We start from the raw sequence: 22,808 nt of genomic DNA on the forward strand, positions 1-22,808 counted from the left end.
GAGATTTCCTCCCAGGGGTGTCAATCAGTGCCAATTATGGTAGTGGGTTTGGTGATATGGACATTCATCCACTACGCTAAGCAGTGGAACGAGCCCACCAACACATTTTAGTTAGGTCACTGAACGTCTCTCTCACAGTATTTGGGATGAAGCTTCAGTGAATCAACAAAATACCAGGAGCAAAAATTTCTTCTTTCCATCCATCAATTCTTTTAAGATTTTAGTTCAATAAATAGTACTCTTAGATGATATATATACACATTTATATTCTAAAAAAAAGTCACATCTACCCACTTCAAAAATTTCAAGATAAATGGCAATTTAATTAGACTGGGCACATCAAATTACAAGTTAAATCAGTGCTAAAACAGCTATCTTCCACTCACTACTAGCATCAAGGTCCCCTACTGAAAGTAGAGCTAAAATACAATACTGTAAGCCTGGAGTAAGAAGCCTGACATTTTAAGATACAGATTAAAGACTTGATTTCACAAAAATATGTGCCTTGTTTCTAAACCAAAGAAGCCCTGAAAAAAATCAATTGTACATTGTTGAAGCCCCGCACTGAAGCTACATGTTGGTATTTTTGTTTTTTATTTGGCTGTAAATATAAAATTAATTTATTGCAAATATCAGGAATTACAGCACATAGTTAATTTGAAGTTCACGTCAGTTGCATCAGTAAATGGCATGCCAATGCATTATCAGTAGATTAGCATTCTTAGACACCATAGGTGTGAAATATGATTTTGTTTGGGAAAAAATAACTGGACAACGGATGAACAAGCCACCACATGATGATTCAACAAAACAGCTAATTACAGGAGATTTAAATTCAGGAAGGGTCCACACCAGCTTTCTCTACATGACAAATTTTAAATGCCTTCTTACACTGACTCAATTAGCGATCTTGTGCCTTGATAACACTGCAGGAAAACAACAACAACAACAACAACAACTTTCCAACTTATCATTCAAATCATCACTAAAAAAGTGGTCATAAATATTTTAAAACCCAAGCAAACTAATAAGACCTAGGCCCATTAAGGATAAGATCTTTTACAGCAAATTAAATAAAACAATTTATTGAAGTCTGTACTCAAGATAAACTAGATTTACTAGCTGACCTTTCATTCATTTAAAGAACAAAATTAGCTCTAATTGCATTAGAATAGAATCCACTAAATTTCTTTTAACGTGGCATCCATGCAAGTATTGCTGTAATTGTTTACTACTAAGATGGAAATGTTTTGATTATAATCTACTTTCCACTTGTTTTATTGTGCAGTTAAAACACTTGCAAAAACCTAACATGTAGCAGTCTTTCCTACTGTTCTATTTATCCTTCAGTAACGGCTCCATTTTAATTTGTACTACCCTGACATTATACCCCATACTTATTTAGGGTACTATGAAGACCTGTATTCTTGGGATTGACAACATATGCTTATGTAGGGCAAACATGAAATGCAGAGATCACTTTTATATCTAGGACCAGCCAATATTAGCATTCACAGAAATAGAAAGAATTAAAATTCACTGTCACAATTAACTCTGACTTGCACCTTCACTGTCAATCTCAGCAGAGACTAAGGCCTGAATAGGTAGAGAGAATGAGAACTTCTCACCCATACAGGTAAATCAGGATTAAGGGACATGAGTGAAAGCTTGCACAGCTACTGTTTTGCTGTACTTGTTCTGTGCATAGAGTTTCCATTCCAGCAGTTGACTCAGCAGCCACGCCAGAAGCTGTCTTTACATCACAGCCTGGCCTCACCCTCAGTGGGGACGAATACTGAGGTGTCTCCACTCAGGGCATGTCTACATGAACACTTTCTGTGTGGCAAGCTGAAGTGTAAATCTACAGTGAGCTCCAGCTAACTACCCGTGTGGACACTGCTGTTGTGCATGTGCCTCAGCAGGGTCCACATGGACCGTTAGTGAGCAGCTCGCTGGAGTGCTGTAGGTTTACACCTCAGCTTGCTGTGCAGTAAATGTTCGGGTAGACATGCCCTCAGTATGTGAGCCCCAGGAGGGGATTAAGACAGGACTGGTCTTAGTGTACCATTCTTCATGGGTCTATACCTTCTGCACCTTCTGTCTCTGAATGAACATAGCATCTTACTGCTTCTTGCTGGGAACAAACAGTACCAGTGTTCCAGGATTTGCACTGGCTGCCCATTGGCCTCTAGACAGACTTTAAGGATGTTGGTTAAGGCTTCGGACTGCTCACCTGAGGGATCGCCTCTCTCCCTGTGACATACTGTCAAAGATGCGGTCAGCAAAGGTGCTGAAGAGGCATCCCCTTGTTATAAAAAAGGGGGTGGCTGGCCAGGTATTCTCTGTGGGGCCTCCAAGACTATGGAACATGCTCCTCCTTGTTCCACAATAGCCCACATTCGGAGACTTTCCAGGCATGCTGCAAAAGTCACTATTTGATGGTTGGGGTCTTTGGAGAAAGTGGAGAGTATTCTTCTGAGATGCTGAAAGGGATAGTTGGCTGGCTAGCCAAGTACCTGTGGAATGTATTTCAATGCTGCTGAGGTTCAATTTAATGGTGTTTACTTTATGATTAACTACAATGAGGTGCACAGACCTTGAACAGGCATCATATTTTTAAAAAAAATCTAAATAAAACAAAAAAAATGTCCAGTGGCATATTTCACAAGCCTTATTTCTTTATAGCCCTACCTCTTTCTGAAATTACACCCATTCAACACAGTATTTTATATAAAACTCCCTCAAACACACACCAACTGTTAACTGTTACAGTGCTAAACTGCATATATATCTCAGCAATACAAACTGTAAAAACCAAGATAGCGAGTAAGCATTTAAAATAATTCAAGACCTTGTCTACTTATCACTCACCAGTTCCCTTTCTCCACCTGAAATAAGTCCCTTGCACACTGTGGCTCACGGTGTCCCCTTCTAGTTGCTGGAGAACATAGAGGTTGATGTGCCTGCTGCAGCCTTTGAGCTAACAGAGCAGAGCGTTTTAACTCAGGCGGTAGAGACTTACGGCTTTAGATCCACAGGTCCAATCTCTGCTACTAGGTGACTGAACATAGAACTAAAAACATGGTCTGAATTAAGACTAAATAGTGTTCTTCAGGTGGAGGGCAGTGATATTATTTGTATTGGAATAACTCATGGACTGGGGCCTCACTGTGTTAAGATGCGGAAGAATACAGTATACACGGGCGGCTGTATGTATTTTGCTGCCCCAAGCACGGCAGTCAGGCGGCTTTTGGCGGCGCGCCTGCGGCAGGTCTGCTGGTAACGCAGATTTGGCAGTGGTTCTGCGGGCGGTCCACCGGTCCCGTGCCTTCAGCGTACCCGCCGCCGAATTGCCACCGAAACCGCGGAGCTCCCACAGGCACGCCGCCAAAGCCTGGAGCCGCCCCTGACAGTATACAACAAAAGACAGTCCCATGCCCCAAAGAGTTTACACGTGTGCTGTGGAAGGGAGATTGTTGACACTGAATAAGGATAATAGTGAGTGGAATGTAGATGGAGTGCTAAATTTTTTTTTTACTTAAACTCTAATGTGGTTTACATTGGTGGGATCAGCAGTCTATAGCAACCATGACTGATTAAACTTAGTATATGTATGAGGAAATTGCCCAGGTTTTTAAATACCTATGTACCAGCAATGATAGCTAATCTTGTGAGTAACTATCAATACTAATACTGTATGCACCCCATACAGGGTTAGGAAGGAATGAAGGAATATTCCGCCCCCCTTGCCCTCCCCAATAAGATTGGCAGAGACCCAGGGGGCTTTTTGCCTTCCTGTGTAGCATGGGAAATGGGTCACTTGCAGTTTAAACTAGTGTAAATGGTGAATTCTCTGTAACTTGAAGTCCTAATGATCTAAGGACTTCAGTAATCGAGCCTGAGGGTAGGGGTCTATTACAGGAGTGGGTGGGTGAGGTTCTGTAGCCTGCAGTGTGCAGGAGGTCAGACTAGATGATCATGATGGTCCCTTCTGACAAAGTCGGAGTCTAAAATCCTCCTCCTTGTATCTATAACGAAAGTGCATTGGTAGACTTTAAAGGGACATTGTGTCCAATTGTCCTCAGTCAAGTCATACTTAAGGGGACAGAGAATAATTTTGAAAACATAATGCCTGTCATAAAATATGACATGACACGTGAACTTTGGGTCAGACTCTAACATTATGAAGGGCAAAAAGGTAGAAAAGATTCAGGAGCATTAAAAGTAGAGGGGAAAACATACTACTTATAACTTTTTAGGTCCCATAGGAACTGAAATTACTTACTTCAAAAAAATTCCCACCGCAACTTCATAACAATATAGCTCCCAGCTAACATAACCCCCACCCCCTTCCAGTGTTAGAACATGCTTTTGTCTAGGCTTTTCTGGTTGAGGGGGAAACACTATCAGGCTTAACTCAGTTTTTCAAGACTGCAACAGGTAAGCTCCCAAGTTAAAATGAATCTTTCAGGGCTGGAGCAAATCCTTCAAGTTGGGTAGGCCCCTATCTAAACAAGGCATCCAGACTGAAGGCCTCTGACTAACCCAAGCTTCCAGGATACATTGATTCTTTCAAACTATGGCAAAGCTTTTTAGTTCCTCTCCCCAACCCCACTGAGCCAGCAATCATCTCAGAGATAGACCACTCCATCACAATGCCATGTTGTAAATGGATGGCAGGTAAGATGACACATTGAATACTGTGTTCAGCACTAGATACCCCATCTCACATCAGATGGGTCAGAAAAGGTCAAGTAAAGGACAAAGAAAATGACAAGAGGCATGGAAAGACTGGCAACCAATAGTAATAATAATAATAATACAACTTAGCTCATACATCAAGAGAGATAAAAAAAGATTAGACTATTTAGTTCGGCTATGACACAAAGAAGAAGCAACATGTCAGAGGTACATAAAATAATGAGTGGTAGGGAGAAGATCAGTTGGGCGCTAATATTGACCATATCTTAATGTAAGAAACCTGTGTAACTAAAAGGCAACACATTTTGAAAACTGATTAAAGGAAATACTTTCACACAATACAAAGCCAACCTATGGAATTTGATGTCACTTGTTCCCCCCCTCCCCACACTCTTTCCCTGCTTGTGTTCTACACCCACCTGTTGCATCTTGTCCTTATTTAGATCATATGTGTTTTGGGGCAAGGATTGTCTTATTTATTTATGTATGTACAACACCCAGCACAAAAGGACTATTGGGTCCTTTTGTATTACTGTACAAGTAGTAATAATTAGTGAGCTAATGAACAAAACCAGGATTTAAAAAGGATTAGGCACCTACATGAATAACCACTACCAACAGTTTATACTAGCTAAGATAAAAATGTATAAAGGGATGTCAACCATCATGTTTCAATGCACAAAGCTGCTAACTGCCTGGGGCTCTGAAACTTCTCCCTGGGGTACGGTATGGATTATGAAAGTTTTCATTGGCTACTGTTGAAGATTGGACATTACTCTAAATTGGCCAGTGATTTAAGACTATGTTCCTAGAAGAAAATTAGTGGGGAATGCAGCAGGACAGATAATGGAGAAATTCAGAGGGCTTTCCTTGGAAATGCTGAGGTGTTTCGTTCAGAGGTTAAGAAATAAATTGGGTGAGATTTCTTTAATGGCAAGTATTTTGATTTATACTTTGTAATATCGGGAGAAGGTTTCACAGATGCACACCTTTATCAGCCAATAATTTTTAAAGTTTCCTTTATGAAAACAGGATTTATTAGACGTGGTAAGCAATGAATCTCTGACAAGCATGCACCCCTTTCCACTCCATTTCTTTGTACTTACATCTTGTCTTGACCAGCACCCACTCTCAGCGTCAGTCTGGGAATAACTGGTGATGGAGCTGGAACAACAGGTTCCACTTTTATCTGTTCAAGGGAATACATTCAACAATAAATACACTGCTTCTCTAAACAGAGATTTAACACTTCTTTACTAATTACACTGGAGCTGAGTTAAATTGACAAAAGGACGTTTAGAATATCACTCTTCCCCATATTACATGCCACAGCATGTAAGGACACTGTTTGTTGGGGGAGTCCTGCAATATCTCATCACAAATCAGTTATGGGCTGAAAAGTCAACTTGGAAGTTCATTGTGTTTGTAAATGTATGTGCAGTATGTTAATTACTGCTTTAATATTCTTGTAGAGTTATGAAAAGATTAAGCTGGTCTCAACACAATGAGGTTATCTCTGCATTGTGCTGCAGTATGGACTACAGGGGTGTGAATTGCAGAGCACACCAAAGTGTTGCAATCTAACTGGCTGTTGATGGTGTGAACTGAAAGGTACCTTGTTTGCATTAATGCTTTCAAACTATACTATATTAATGCGAACTAGTTATCTTTCAGTTTGCACCAGCAGTGTCCACGTGAGGCAGTTACTGTAACACTTTAATGTGCACTGCAATTCATACCATAGTCCACACTGTGATGCACTGTAGACAAGCCCAGAGATTGATATATGACATGACAAATGTGAACTGTGGGTCAGACTCTAACATTGTACAGATATTCTCATTGTACTCAATAGGCCCTCAAGAGAAGCATCTTCTCACCCAATTATTACGAATCCATCTCGGTATCTGGGCACACTTCACATAGTTTAAATTAAAGCAAATATTTCCCAAAACAGCAAGCAAACACACTGTGACCCCTTGCCGAATCAAAACTTTGAACATAGAAAAGGGAAAAAACCTAACTAAGCCCCTTACCTGCGAACACTTAATTGTATGGTTTCAACGGGATTACTGACATGTGCAAAGTTAAGCACATGCATAAGTGTTTGCAGCCTTGGGACCACAGTCAGGATGCTCTGCAATATTGTGAAGAAGGAGTTACTAAGGACTAGCGTCTGTTGTGCATCCTAAATTCCAAACCAATAGCAGTTTATGGTGCTCAGCGCCCAAGAGGATCAGCTTTTCAACTCAGTTTTTAGAGTTTTTAGAGAGTATTTAGGCTGCCCAACACTTCCCACAATAAAATATTCTTGTGATTTTTTCTTGACAAGTTCTCACTTTAAATGCATGCTTAAATCCATCACTGTTCAACAAAGCACTTTAACACAAGCTTAAGCACTGTGTTGATTCGGGGCCTTGGAATCCAAACGAGAAAAAACAGTTCACACAACAATTCACTGCACAATCAGCTGGACTGATTTAAAGAAAAAGCACCACAATTCTTGAGGGAAGAAGCATGTTTTAAAGGAAGTGTTTTAAGGAGGAAAGAGGAGACTAACTGTCAACATGATAAGAGGGCAGGATGGAAAAAGGCAAAGGCCAGAGTAGGAGGACTTGGAAGGGCAATTAGGTGTAATAATTATATATTCCCATATATAGAGATGCAGAGATACATGACTGAGAAAGTTGGACTGTATATAAAAAGCTGCAACTTCCACCAAAAAACCCCCAAAAAACCAAAACCAACCCCAGCTAAAATCTGACTCTACATTTCGTTTTTTTACACTGATAACTAAGCTATACCAAAGAGCTCTCCATGGACTAGCTTCAGACTAGATGACCCTTGCGGTCCCTTCTAAACCCTATGATTTTATGCTTCTACCTCAGACCTCTCTTCACAACTTTGGTTATATACCACAAATCTCCTTTCTGCTATTCCTCACAAGCTGGTACAAGGCGTTTTCTTCTCTGCAGTTCCTGCTGTGTGGAATGGCCTTGCTCGCTCTCTCTCTCTTCCCCTTATGTCTCTCTTAATTGCGTTCTATCTGTCTCCGTTAAATGCAATTTGGTCCAGTGAACAGGGAACTGGACTGGACTCAGGAGATGTGGGTACTGTTCCTGGCTCAGCCACAGATCTGCTGTGTGACACTGCATAAATCATTTCACATCCCCATGCCTATCATTTGTTGTCTTGACTACTTAGACTGTAGCCTGTTTGGGGCAGGGACTGTCTCTGTGTGTGCACAGCACCCAGCACAAGAGGGTTCAAATCTTGGTTGGGGTCTTTGGGTGCTACTGTAACAAATAAATAAGGGCCAAATCATGGCCTGGATTCTGTGCCAGCATGGTGGGGCGTACAGAGCCCCCTTACTTCTTTGTGCCAGCTACCAGCATCACAGGTAGCTATGGGGGAGGGGAAGCAGGCTCCACGGAGCTCCACTTCCATACCACATAGATCTGTCAGTGTGCAGGATCTATACACAATGCAGGTTACTCCTAGGGTGACCAGATGTCCTGATTTTATAGGGACAGTCCTGATATTTGAGGCTTTTTCTTATATAGAAGCCTATTACTCCCACCCCCCGTCCCGATTTTTCACACTGGTCACCCTAGTTACTCCTCCCTCGAGCAGTGGGGAAACTAAATCACAATCTCCCTCCTAGGTTACTCCAGGGGCAAAATAACAATGCTCATGGCAGATCCTATAGTCTCAGTCTAGTCATGAATAATCATCATCATTCCCCCTCTTCCTCTTAGGTCTTGTGACTGAATGCCTTAATTTATTAAGCATGCCAAGGCTTCATGCTGCGACTTTTTTTGTGTCCTATATGCAATATATTGTGGACTGCCCTGCATTTATCTGCCAACCATTTTGGCATACAGTTGCAGGAAATACATTAACAAAATATATTTAAAAAAATAAATCAAAACTAAGATATGAAATCACACTAACTTAACAAAACCTGGTTATAACAAAACAGTACTCTAAATTAGAAATGTTACTCACTGCCATATATTGTCTAGTGCTAACACTGTTTTTCTAAACACACAAACATTCACTAACTTCTTTATTACATGATCTAACACATTTGACATTTAAAAAAAATAATCAAGTTTATAATGTGGAGAGACTTCCTAGGAACACCACTCATCTTTCAGGTCATTCTTATGTCTCTTAAATGGACGCGTCATGGAATGTTAAGTGTCCAGGGAGTAACTTGATCATTTGCACTTACAGCACAACTGCTGGTTAAGTAAGCCATTGTGTGATCTAAAAGCTAAATTAAGGAAACATGTGCTTTTAGGGGTTAAAATGAAAGAGCAGCATTCTGGAGTAATACTGGGAATTGGGGCCAGCAGAAGAGTATTTACAGTGGATTACTAAGCTTCCCAAATCACCAAAGAGGTAAAGTCCAGCAATATAAGACTCCTTTGTAGCTAACTAAAAATACATTGTCAGTGGATTTGTCCAGTTTTATGTATAAGCAATACTTCTTTCACCTGAACTAATACTAGTAGTCATATAAGCCCCTTATTGCCATGTGCTGCATTTTTTTTTGCTAATCTTCAAGGATTTAGCTTCTTTGCCACATACCTCAGGGCACCAACTGATAAAGCTCTAACTCTCCATTTTTCCAGGACACCAGCAGAGCGGCCTTGCAAAAAATGAAAATCGCTCAAGAGATTTAAAGGGGAAATTTATTTTTAAAATCCTGACTTGCAGCAAAGAGGTGGATTTAAAAAAAGCTTATCTATCAAGAATCAGTTTAAATTTTAATTCTATCTAGGGAGTCTTTCATGCATTCTAGCTTTAAAGTTTATCTTTTGACAGGGACTTTTTGCCAAGGTAATGGGCAGCTTTGTCAATTTAATCTGACCAAGTTTTTATTACCATTGAACTCCTTTCATTAAAATATATATTTGAGACTATAAGAAATCTTTAATAGTTCAGACTCCTTTGTGTATACATTGTATTGCTCTAAAGTAAATTAAGAACAGAAATAAGCAGAAAACATAAAAAATAGTTATGTATTTATTAGGCCATGTAATGTGTGAAGAATGGTCAAGATCTTTTTTGTCTGCATTTTACTCGTCGTTAAAATCTTTGGGGCAATAGGGCCAAAATGTCCCAGATTTACAGAGGAAGAGGTGTCATGCACACAGACTACAGAATCCATGAAACGTATTCTGTGTATGTTGCAGTAGCCTGAAAGTCAGATAAATGAATATGGACAGGTAGAACAAAACCGTGACCATCATCAAGTCTTCCATGATGCAGGGGACTGGACTAGATGACCTCTCGAGGTCCCTTCCAGTCCGATGATTCTATGAGGGAAGTTAATTCTCCAGAATGTCTGGAGTCTAAACTGAAAAGCTATGTTTGCCAATTTTTGCGAGATTTATTGCTCAAAAACTAGAAAGAAGACAACAGACTATAATCTCTTGCAATGGCAGGGGGTGGACTCCCAAGATCAGGCATTTATGCTGACCGTGTATTTGCTGCAAAGCTGGGCACATTTAAAGCTAGTCAGTGTAGACAAGGAGAAGAGCAAAATTGTGTGTGTGTGTGTGTGTGTGTGTGTGTGTGTGTGTATATATATATATATATATATATATATATATATATATATATATATATATATACACACACACACACACATATATAAATAAAATCAAGAGTAGGCTGTAACCTGATCTACATCAATTAACAAAACTGGGGTGGGTAGAAAGTGGCTTTAATGGGGCAGTGCCCTGCATTTCTATGATTCTATAGACTTTCCTAAGTCAATAAGAGCTGTAGGTGCTCAGCCCTTTGAAAATCAGGCTCTAGTGACTAAAATAAAGCACTCAAAATGAGGCCACTTTTGAACATTTAGGCCATAATGACTATGTTTTGAAAAAAAAAATATTACTGTGCTTGATCAATGGGGAAAACAAGTTTGGTGTCTTGCTAAGAGAGAAACTTGTGGCCATACTGTACAATCGGGATGATCAGTAGCAAGGAACCTGAGGCTTATTTAGAAATATTTTTTGCCTTCAGAAGAACTACTAGAGCTTGGATAGGTAAGTATTGACTAAATCCATAATTCAAGCTAACACTGCTTATCATTATACCTTATATCTACCAATTTTTCCAGCAGGCTGTGGAATTTTACTAACTCCAAAAACCAAAAACTGAATTTAGAGCGCACGAGAAAGCTGTTGGATTGATAGCCCTACAATCAGAAGTCTATTAATCTATGGAACAAATGTGCAGCAATGACTATATAAGCTTCAAAAGGAATAGGAGTACTAGTGGCACCTTAGAGACTAAAAAATTAATTGTAGCATATAAGCTTCCTTACACAGTGCTGTAAATCTGTCTAAACTCTGACCTAGAGGAGTCACCTTTATCAGTGAAGGCCAGTTAGTCAATGCTGGAACCCTGGTAGCTCAGGTGGGTCAGATGTAAATTGATCTCAGACAATCCCAAATTTCAGTTTTGCAAAACTGAATTCAACAAACATTTGGCAAATCTAAAACTAAAGAGGATCTGTCTGGTACTGTTGGACAAACCCAGAAATTTACATCATACCCTGTTTTAACTTAGGTGACTTGTCATAAAATAAAGCCAGGTCATCTATTAGCATTTTTCCATTAAATTTTCCTAGAAAGCAAAATTTTGTGATAAGAAAGTGTGGGAGCAAATGTAAATAATTTCTTACATGTAACATGTTAATACCATCTAAACAGCTTACTTTGTCATGTTTGTGTTTTTCTTTTTCTTTGTCTTTCTTTTCTTTCTCCTTTCTCTCCTTTTCCTTCTCCTTCTTTTCCTTTTCTTTGTCCTTCTCCCTTTCCTTCTTTTTTTTCTTCTCTTTTTTGTCTTTCTTCTTCTCTTTAGGCTTCTCTTTTTCCTCAAACAGTTTTTCAGGAAGCATTGTGGACAAGGAAGTCAACATGGTAGGAAGTCTCATGGCGGTAGGGGTGCTAAACAAAGGCAAAGGCATTTCTTTGGGAGGCAACACAAGAGGTGCCGAGGGACCCTTTATCTTATCTTCCTTACCTTTATCTTTAATTTTCTCTTTGTCTTTCTTATCTTTATCTTTCTTGCCTTTTTCTTTATCTTTCTTCTTATCTTTATGCTTCTCTCTCTCTTTTTTGGTATTGCCATCTTTCAACTTCATTTTTGTATCAACATCATCAAAGTCCTTCATTTTGAACTTATAGGGATCGAGGTCATCATCTTTGAGGAGGTCTTTCCATTGAAACTTTGCTTCCTTGGTTCCTATGTCTTTATCCTTCTCCTTGTTTTTATCCTTATCTTTGCTTTTGTCTTTATTTTTCTCTTTGTCTTTTTGTTTTTCTTTCTTTTTCATTTTTGTCTTCAGCTCTTTTTTCAACTTCTTTTTCACTTCTACTGATGAGGCCAGCTTGGTTTTCTCCTCATAGACTTTGAGCAGAGGTTCCGGTGTTGGTGGTGAAGCAGAAGGAGAGGAGAAATAAGGAAAGTTTGGAGGTGGATTAGAAGGTGACCCCATCTTTGCTTTTCGAATGACCTCATCAATTGAGTCATCCATTGTCCATGAAATGTCTGAGCTTGAAGTCCCACCCGAGGGAGGCATTGGGGTGGCTCCTATCTTATTTAGACTGTTAGCAGAAACAGAAGCTTTAGGAGTTGGAGTTTCTGAAACAGAAAGTCTTTTAGGGCTGGTAAAAATTTCCCCCTCTGATTCTGAACCAGAGGAAAACTCAAACGGATCAGGTTCTCGTTCTGCACATGCACGGGCAATCACAGCATCAATTGAATCATCAATGGTCTTGTCCATCACTGCCACTTTCTTAGATGGATTTTCACTATTTTGTTTCCCAGGCTCAGGTGGTGTTTGCCCTTGTTTTACTTGGATGTTCTCTTTTCCCATCTTTTCACATAATGCAGCCAAAGGGGTTCTACTTGGGGTTTCAGGCTTGACTGCCACTTGGGAAACATGAGCAGGAACCTTTGGACTTTTCGGACTTTTTGGACTTTTGGCACGACCTGGTGATTTTTTCTCTTTGGATCCAGTTTTTGGTGAGCGTATGGGACTTCCAATAACTACTGGTGCTGGAGTAGCTTTAGGCAATTTAGTCTTCTGTCCTGGAGAACCAGTTTTGGCCTTTGTTTTAGGTGCAAATGGTTTTGATTCTAATGCTTTAGGAGCTGGCATTTGTGATTTTGCAATGGGAGCCAACATCGGTGGTTCTGGTGAAGGAGGGGCTAAATCTGTACTATCTTGAACATGAACTGGAGAAAGCATTGGTGGCACCTTTTGAGTGTTTATTGAACTGAGAGGTTCTCGTGGCTCCAATGCTCCGTCAATGATGTCCCCTTTAGTGATAGCTAGTTTTGGTCGTTTCATAGCAGGCATTTCCTCAGCTTCAGGACTTTCTAAGGGTCTCTTGCTCAAGAAGTTTTCATCATTAACTGCCTCATCCTCTTCCATCTCTCCTTCCTCTTCCAAGGGAACCTGCATGGCTTCTGCTGATGTACCTCCATCAGTGGGTACCTGTTCCTCTTCCTCCTCTGTTATAAGAAATAAAAAAAAGTTACTGGAATACTTTAAAAATATGTTATACAGAAACAAATAAATTATTGGAAATTAATAAGCATCAAAACAGCATTCAAACTGTATTTGGCTCAACGTTATCATCATCTGCTACCTGTTCAGTGACCTACATGAAGCGAGTGGAGCAATTACATTTAGTGACTGGCAGACGTCTGTCTGCAATACAAAATCCATCTTCACAACTGACACTAAAACTGGAACCCTTGTTGGAAGTCTAAAACCCAGGATCAAATGGGCTTGAAGGTATGTCTCAACCATAAAGAAAGACCCTCCAGAACAGGTTTGAGGCACATTGACAGGGCAGTGAAGGGAATTTCCCCTGCTGCTGTATTTTGCTTCACCTGTTCTATGACTAGGACTTGGTCAATTTGTCAGGACTTTGGACAATTAATGAGTGCTAAAAGCTCACCCAAAAATATAGTGAAATGATACTGGTATCATTGAATGATACTGCAGCCAAACATTTTGTATACCATAAGAGGAAAGTTCTCAATCACATATTAGTCTCTCTCACTCTCTCGGAATCTCACCGTAACCCATTCGAGTTGCTTGGATTACAAACACACACAAGCACCTGGCTGATTCATTAAAAAAAAAAAACGTGGAAGGGAATAGTAACAAGGTTTTCTATTATAATAGAACAAATCACAAAGTGTACATCCAATTAAATAAAATCCAGTACATTTTAAATGTATGCCTTATTTGTATGCCCACAGATTTTTGATTGTCAGTTAACATATAAGAGTAATATATGATTTTCTTTCATACTTTCAGAGAAACTATTTGTACATTTCTTGTTCACCATGAATATAGCTCCCAACATGAGTCCTTTTGTCCACTTAAACATACTTTCTCCATGTTTTTCTTGCAACACCATAGCCTAATGGTTAAAACAGAGGACTAAGCTCTACCCATACTGTTTATTGCTCTTCCAGTAAGGGTTCGTGTATATTGGGAAATGTTACCAGCATAACTATACTGATATGATTACACTGTTAGGATTACACCAGTATAACACGCCATGTGGACACTCTTAAATAAGTACATTTTCCCCATGTACACAAGCACTAAGTCACTTAACCTCCATGCCTCAGTTTACTCACCTGCAAAAATGGCACAACATTTACCTTTTCTCACAGGGGTGTGGGGAGGTTTATATTATATTTGGAAGGTGTTTTAAGACTCTTGGATGAAGGACACAGTACAATAGGGTGACCAGATAGAAAGTGTAAAACATCGGGACAGGAGGGGAGGGGGGTAATAAGTGCCTATATAAGAAAAAGTTCCCAAAATTGGGACTGCCCCTATAAAATCAGAACATCTAGTCACCCTACAGTACAAATTGTTTGTTGTGGTGAAATATAAAAAAAGCTGCCCTTTTTAAGTGAGCGGGGCTGTCTTTTTAATAAATATTTAAAAACTGAAATAAAATGCTGAAATTGTTTAAAGCCATTTAATAAGATGCTCTTTTTTAAAAAAAAAAAACCCCTTTTGGAAGAGTTTATTTTCAGGTTTTCTGAGCTGATGTTTCTCTACTGTAATGTGTCAATATCCTGATTTAGGAGAGTTGAGTCAAGAGTCCTGGGCTGAAGCATGAATCTTGCCAGCATCGCAAATTAAGTAAAATAAGCTGGCAATTCTGGCTTTTGCCAGGGCCCAGAGGATTTACAGCAGCCAGCCCAGAGTGGAAACTTTGCTCGAGTATAAAGCCTTCCATGAAAAACAGAAAGTGTTAGGAGTTAGGTTTGCTTGGCTGGGCATTCACATCCTATTTTTTAAATATTAGAAGGGAAAACTGACAGATCACTGTTGACTGAGTCTGCACCAGCTACAAATAGATCTAACTGATGGTTTATGTTTCAGGATCATCAAATCAGTTTCAATCTCGGTCTGCCTTGCTGTATGAATAAGCTCTGCCCTTATGTTCCAAACTGGCATGAGATGAAGGAGGAATAAATATTAGATCGTTATACAGCATTGATGGCAACCACGCTGTGGGGTGCTGTGTCTACTTCCTCCCAGCCCCATTATGCATGGGTCCCCATCAGCAGTTTATTTTTGTTTTAAATACCCTAAGTAAAAAGAAAACAAGATGAAGTTCAACAGCACCATTGCACTTGAAAGTCAAAACTATCTACTTATCATGGTTACAAGAGTGAAAACACAACACAGCCAAATCCAAAATGATATGAGAGGCAAGGAATGTTATCATTCTCCTTTTAGGGTGGACATAAAATGTTTTATATGGATAAAATGAGATATGTGGAGGTATATTTTGCATTAATTAAAAACAAGAAAAAAAGCTGCAGCAACCAACATTGCTCATAGTCTGAAAAGGGTTTTGAAAGATATTTACATTTACTAGGAAAACCAAACATTCCCGCGCCAAAGATTTCCACTCGGTGTCCCAGTTAAACAGCTGATATAGCATGCCCTAACAGAGAACAGTGGAATATTTTACATTGACAGAACTTCTTTCATCCCAGGCACCTCTCACATTATATCCATACAGCACCATGGAATACAACAGCTTCTGGAATTAAGGGGAATAGCCACGCTGCACAGAGTTCTGCATAACAGTTTAGGGAATGGAGGCAGGAATTTTGTACTCCTACAAGACACATTAAGTCCACACACAGCCAAAGGAGCTTCCGTTTTTGAAATCCTGTCTGGAAAGCCAATAAATGGAACTCAGAGGTCTGAGACAACCTACCCATCTTAGGGTCTTCTTTAGCATCCATCAGAGCAGTACCTAAGCATTTCCAACCTTCTACATATTGAATTTGAGTCCTTCAATCCATCACATCAGGTATCTGGGATCTAGTTCCAGCTTTCTATGTGACCTTGGGTGACTCACTTAACCCCTTGGCACTTTTGTTGCCTTATCTGTAAAATAGGGTGATGATATTTTATCACCACTGGGGTTTGAGTGACGTCTCAATAAATGAGGTTTGGGAAGTGCAGAGACTATTAAAGCTCAGTCTGCAAAAGCAAGACTAGAACTGAGAGCCTCTTTTCTCCTAGCCTCATGCACATTGTTGTAAACCACAAAGCCAACTTGGTAACAGAACAACCCACCAGCCTTTTTATAAGAACTGTGATTCCCCTGGAAAATTGTATGGGCAAGTTCATAGTCCCCTGAATTGTTCCGGAGGTTCATAAGCATTTAACTAATGACTCGGGCTGGTTGGGAATTTTTCTGACAAAACGTTTCTCATTGGAAAATACTGGTTTGTTGGAACAATCTTTTTGTGGAAATGGCCAGTTTCAACACAACTTGTCAGGAAGGTTTCTCAGGTACAGTGTGGAATTTCTGGTTAGAACCAAACAGAGAGAGAACGATCCCCACCCCGGAACAGCCAGTAGCCAAATGTTTATGGCCATTGCCTGGGATGTGAGAGTTCAAGATTCAAGTCCCTGCTCTGCTTGATTTGGAGTACATGTTTGAAGCTGGGTCTCCCACATCAATGCCTTAACTACTGCGCTATTGGCTTTCTGGGATGGGTCAGTCTCTCTTTTCATGAACATTTTAAAAAAGCTCTCATTTTTGTTCCACCATGGAATAAAAACTTATGTCAAAACCTCAAATTTTCTTTTGTAAAATGGAAGTGTGGTTTTCCAGCCAGCCCTACTATTGACACACACAGTGCTCTTTGGACATGCTCAGGTGGCAATCTGGAAACACCCATATTTCAGTCAAATAAAACCCAAATTTCACTTGGAACAAGGCCATCTAATGATCCTCCATGAGGGCTATTTTCCTGCCAGTTGGCAACTTTCAGACCTGAGCCATTTTACTGTGGGCTAGTTGGAAAATCAGATACGATTTTTTAATAGAGAAAGTCTGATCTCTCAACTCTCCTCTCACTCAAAAACTACTGGACCCTTTTCCTTCAAACAAATTCACATTGGGGCAAAGACCAAAGTATGGAAAAATGTCACCCTGAAAAGGTAATTTGCTTGACAATATTATGAGTATTTGAAAATGTGGAGGGATGGATTATAATGCAACTATTTTTCACCCTTAGCTATATCAGTCGCTATCAGGCCCCATTCAGTGTGCAATCCTTTGTAAACTGAACTGCTTTTAACTCTCTTTTGCTGTGATCTCCCCCTATCTCCAACCACCTTATGAACGGTACTACTCCCGAGTCAGCATCTACAGGTCAAATGGATATCACCTCAGCCATCTGCCCTAATAACTCTCTCCTGCACTGAAAGGAGACTAGAGCTGTTTGGGAGGTTTTTCAAGATTACAGATATTTTTGTAAGTCGAGGGAGTGCTGAATCAATATTAGTACACACATTACTAAGGCTATACTGAGAAATTGTTTATTAAACTAGCTGTTCACCTCTATAGTATCTTGGTTCAAATGTCGCTTAGTACTCTCAGTCTGACCGTGAATGTGGATTTCTCCACCACCCAAGTCAAACAATCAGACAGCAGTCAGCCCACCACTCTTGTGAAGTCCACTATTAGGACAGCAATTCTGAATGTAGTGTATTAGAAGATGAGGGAAGCTTGTGCACTGCCTGATCCTACCTAATGTGGTCAGTCTCTCACATTCATGAAAGGAAGAATGGATTATCTTTAGGTTAAGGAACATGGAAGCCAGGGGATCTGAGCTCTATTTTGGCTCTGCCACAAAACTGCTCTCTGACCTTGGGCAAGTCACCATCTCTATGTACCTTGGTTTCCCCATCTGTAAAATAAGGATAATTTCACCTACTTCCCAGTCATGTTGTAAGGCTCAGCTTAAATGTATTATTTAAGATCCTTGGATAGAAGGAACTAGAGAAGCATCAGTACAAGCAGTAAGAATGTGTCAACTTTTTTACATGGTGGTCTCATTTACTGAATGTTGGAATTTTTTATTTAAGATGAACAGTTTTAAATCAGCAAAAAGATGAAAGCTGCTGAACCTTATTTAACAAAAGCATTTAAAGAGGCACAAAGTTTTTTCCTTTGTGCACCATGTTTCTTTACAGCAACATGGTCTGTTAGGATATGTCTACGGAGCAGCTGGGGGAATGCTTCCCAGCATGGGTAGACAGACATGCATTAGCTCAGCTCAAGCTAAAAAGAGCAGTATGCCCACATACAAACCCCTCTGGCAGCTAGCTTGTGCTGCTGCAGCCACACTGGTATTTTTAGCACTTAGCTTGAGCAGAGCTAGCATGCGTCTGTTCCCCTCTCAGCTGCTGTGTTGACCTACTCTTAAAGGCCAAGTGGTTATTGAATACATAACTTGGTCATTTGGCTGTGGGTCGGTAGTAGGACAGCAGCTCTCAGCACTTCTATGATGAGTTTCCAAGTTCACGGTGATGTCAGGACTATTTGTCCTTAAAGTTGACACAAAGGCACAGTAGCACCGAAACTGTCTTGATTTCTGAGACAGGGCTAGTGGTAGGGCTAGTTACATTCCTCTTTCAGCAACCCCCGGCTGCCTAATACAGAGAAAGCGGAGTTTTATTCTTTCAGGTGAAGGTAAGATGAAAAGGTGGCAGGCAGCTATCAAATGGGGAGAATGCACTGAACTCTGGAATTAAGAGGTATGCATCAGCCTACATTCAAGTAGGGAAAATAATGACATGCATATACAATGACCATACTTTTGGACATAACCAGCTATTATACTTAGGAGCTCCAGAGCTCAGAGCACAAGCTCACAACTTGAGGACAGGAGAATCTAGTGGACATACCACTGGACCAGGACACAAGACTCTGTTCAGCTCCTGGCTCAGTTACATACTTACTAGGTGACAGCGGGTAAGTCACTTAACCTACCCTGTGTCTCAGTTCCCTTTTATCAAATGGAGAATCAAACATAATTCAATTATTGTGAAAAGCTCATATATTGTGGTGAAAAAAGCCAAATAAGTACCTATGTAGAACAGAAGGAAGTCCCTCAGCTGAGAGCCGTAGGAGAGTCATATCATCTGAAATTGGCACAGAGGTGGACAGACAATACACACTGAACAGAACATACCCACAATGCTTTTACTATTATGAACAAAAACAAACTGATGCAATGTTACTGTTAAGATATTAAATGCAAAAAGGCCAGGCGGTTAGTTTCCACATAAACTAACACCGCTTATTTGCATGAATTTAATATTTTGTCTTATTGTATTTAGTGATAGCTTTAACCTCCCAAATACACCATACCAGCTATAATACCAGACCCAGTAAGATAAATTGTTAAAATATGTTAAAGAGATCAGATAGTTTCTATGAGATCGGTAAGTGCTTGTCTTTTTTATATTCAAAATCTTTACCCACAACATTTTAGCAGAGTTTGCAAAAGATGCTAAATAAAGGCACATTTATTTTACATACTGGACTGTTCACTGGGGGTATTTCCCACTGTGTAGTGCACTCTGGGGAGCACCCAAATGTTGAGATTGCAAATGTCAGAGTTTGGCAATAAGGCTGGCAGACTTGTTGAGCTCTTTCTGCTCCTTCCTTCAAGGGGCTACATAGGAGGATCAGCTGGCTGTGTGCAGAGAGTCTCAAAGTTGAAGAAGCATGCAGCTCTATTTTGAGTTACACTTTGATTAGTAAGGTAGACAGCAGACCCTACATGTCTGGTATGCTATTTTCACTTGAACATTTCTTAATTTTCAGTGAATTTAGTATTCATGAATGGAGATAATTTAGCAGACCTGAAACAGAAATACTATCTATTTCCTAATCATTTTCCTCTAACCTGACAAAGCACACATTCCTCACTGAGGACCAGATACAGGTCAAGATTTAAATTTTATATTCTGAAGCAAGAGCAAGAAAGAAGCTGGCAATTTTTCCTAACATGTGAAAAACATTTTTTCATGCCCGGACTCAACAATGGCTGAACAATTTTCTTCAAACTCAAACACACACACACACACACACTCACCTATTGCCCGAGATAAAGCATGAGATTAAGCCAAAAGATAATTTTGGAGAAAAGTTTTAAGCTATTGAAGACAAGGACTTAGAATGAATCATAACTATAACATCCCAGCCACTATATTATCTAAATCAAAGTACCAGACTTTTGTTAAAAGTTGAATGTTGTTTTCTTACGGCACAATAGCTTTTATCTAACTTGTAATAACTATGGCACTTTCCCAAAGTAACTAGAAAATGTGCTTGTACTCACTAAGAGAAATTGATAGAAGAGTAGCAAAATAATATCCCGACTTCCTAAAGGCATATTAAATCTAAACCTCCCTCACCAAGATTCTTACTGTGCAATATGAACTTAAAATGATGCCATGTTTACTCCTGTGAATTTTGTACATTTTAGTACCTATCAAAAGTACCAAGTGACCAGAATTAAAGACCGAAGCCAACAATTTATCTACGAAACAGATACTGTGTTGGTAGACTTCTCTCACACCACATCACTAGTGTTCCTCAATCTCTCATTCCTGGGACCACCTTTGGGGGCAGGGAAGAAGGGAAGTTTGTGTTCCTTGAGACTTTGAGCTTTGTGCTGAGCCTGCCAGTAAGTTCATTCTGTCTGTGATAACAGTTGTTATAATGTAGCCATATGTACACTGGACTGAAACGACACATTTATATACAGAAATCAAGATTTTTCCAGACTGGCTAGTGATTCTGGGTGCCTACCTTAAACACCTTAAAGGGACCTGTTTTTCAGAGAGCAGGTGCTCAACACTTTCTGTAAATCAGCCCTTGTTTGAGGTGTATCAGTTAAATAACCAAAATATTGGCGCATCCAAAATCAATAGTCACATTTAAAAATCTTGGCCCAAATGTTTAGATGTTAACTTTCTGTCACTAGTCTTAATCTGGGCTGGACTGGAAGCTGTTCAATAGAGGTGACAGGCTTCACATTCCTTTGTCAATCCTCTACCCATAGTACTCAAGCTGTCAAAGCACTTCCAGGTGGGCTAAGGAGCCCCTTCTGTCACAGTGGTGAAACATCCATCAGTCTTCAAATATTGATGCTAACTGTAACCCAGTCCATGACTTATGAATTTCCAGACCAATTAAGATTAAAAACCAGCACCACTTTTCACCTTATATGCCTTCTTTGTGTTCTCCGTTAGTCCTCTATACGTTTCTTTGGTATAAACGGAAGGAATAGATTTTTGTTGGTAAATGTCAATTTCGCTATACAGACAAATCAATTCCATCAATAATAATTGAAATTTACAGATAGGCAAAGTAACAAAAATGCTGCTTGAGAACTTATTGGAACTCCATTTAAGGATATTTACTTTGTATATTTTGACATTTGAAGTTGACCATTTGTGTTTTAACTGTTATAAAGATGTAACTTTCTGAATGTCAACGTCTACTGTCATTAAATAATTATTTTCTGACCCCCTCTCATAATTTCTTGCAACTGTGAAAATTTAAATCAACAAAAGTTGAAAAAAAAATGCTTAAAATAAACATTGATATATGTCAAAATTATTTTAAAAAATTGAATCCGCCACGCCTAGGAATAAAATCAAGCACAATCAAATTTGTGGAGACCAAAGCAGGAGTAGCAGCAAATACACAGTAAACCAGAAATAAACTGCAATGTCTAAGAGCTTAGAGCATCGGGAGCTTCCAGCTGTAAGTATAATATGTGCACGTAGCTTTTTTGAATGCCCACTAGTGGTGGTTCTAATTATAAATATTTCACACAACAGGAAATGTTTGTCAGACTACATTACCCAGACTTCTTAAATGACACACCCAATTTCCTGGTAAGGAGTGAAAAACAAAGTATGGCAGATTGTTATCAGTGAAGTTCACAATCTCTATCTAATCTTACAAAATAAACATCCTACATTTGTGCAATATATTGCAGGCAAAAATATGAGAATTTGTACTAAAAACTAAAAAGGTCCCATAGAGGAAAGAATTTACTTCTACTTTGCCCCCATAACGTAGGCCTTATATACACATAATATATATATATATATAATATTAATCAGGCCCATAGCTTTTATGGATCGGAAGGGAAAGGAGCCATAAAAAGATGTCTATCTTAAGAAGTGACCCACAGAATGAAAAGCTTGGGCACAGTCTCCGTATATACAACACAATATTGTACTAGATCCTTTATTTTTTTTGGTCTGTTTGACATCATTCCAAATAATTTTCGATAACGTTTCTTCCCTGCGATAGCCAAGCTATAGTGTACTCTGAAAGTCCCCTTGTTTGGAGGCAATTACTAAAATACACAGCACTGGAGCCAAAGGCCTCAGTGACAAATTACAAATACAAACAGATTTTGCATGCTTTTTATAATAGCTTAATTCCCTCACTACATTGTCCTACCTATGCTCCAATAGAAAGACACTCTGCACACAACTCAGTCTGGTATATGCACATAAGTGTACATTTTCTTTCTTTAAAAAGAACATATTTGACTTTTTAAAAATGAAATTATTAGCAAAGACAAGGTAATTAGGCAATGACAATTCAGACAGTACAACCAATCAATAACAGAGTACATTAGTAGGACTGACAGAGGTGTGAAGCTGATGTGTTATAAATGGCTATATACTG

General features: G+C 39.4%; 1 protein-coding gene across 2 annotated transcripts in view; it reads right to left on the reverse strand.

Moving 5' to 3' along the window:
* TAF3 (TATA-box binding protein associated factor 3) overlaps positions 1 to 22,808 on the reverse strand; it is a 136,270-nt gene that overhangs the window by 16,894 nt on the left and 96,568 nt on the right. For both annotated transcript variants that reach the window (XM_039519551.1, XM_039519552.1), the window contains exons 3-4: positions 11,441 to 13,245; positions 5,808 to 5,890 (exon numbers count right to left, since the gene is read on the reverse strand). In XM_039519551.1, the coding sequence (XP_039375485.1) occupies positions 5,808 to 5,890; positions 11,441 to 13,245 (1,888 nt within the window). The remainder of the gene's footprint in view (positions 1 to 5,807; positions 5,891 to 11,440; positions 13,246 to 22,808) is intronic.

This window comes from Mauremys reevesii, linkage group 1, assembly GCF_016161935.1.
Source record: "Mauremys reevesii isolate NIE-2019 linkage group 1, ASM1616193v1, whole genome shotgun sequence".
Taxonomy (NCBI): domain Eukaryota; kingdom Metazoa; phylum Chordata; order Testudines; family Geoemydidae; genus Mauremys; species Mauremys reevesii.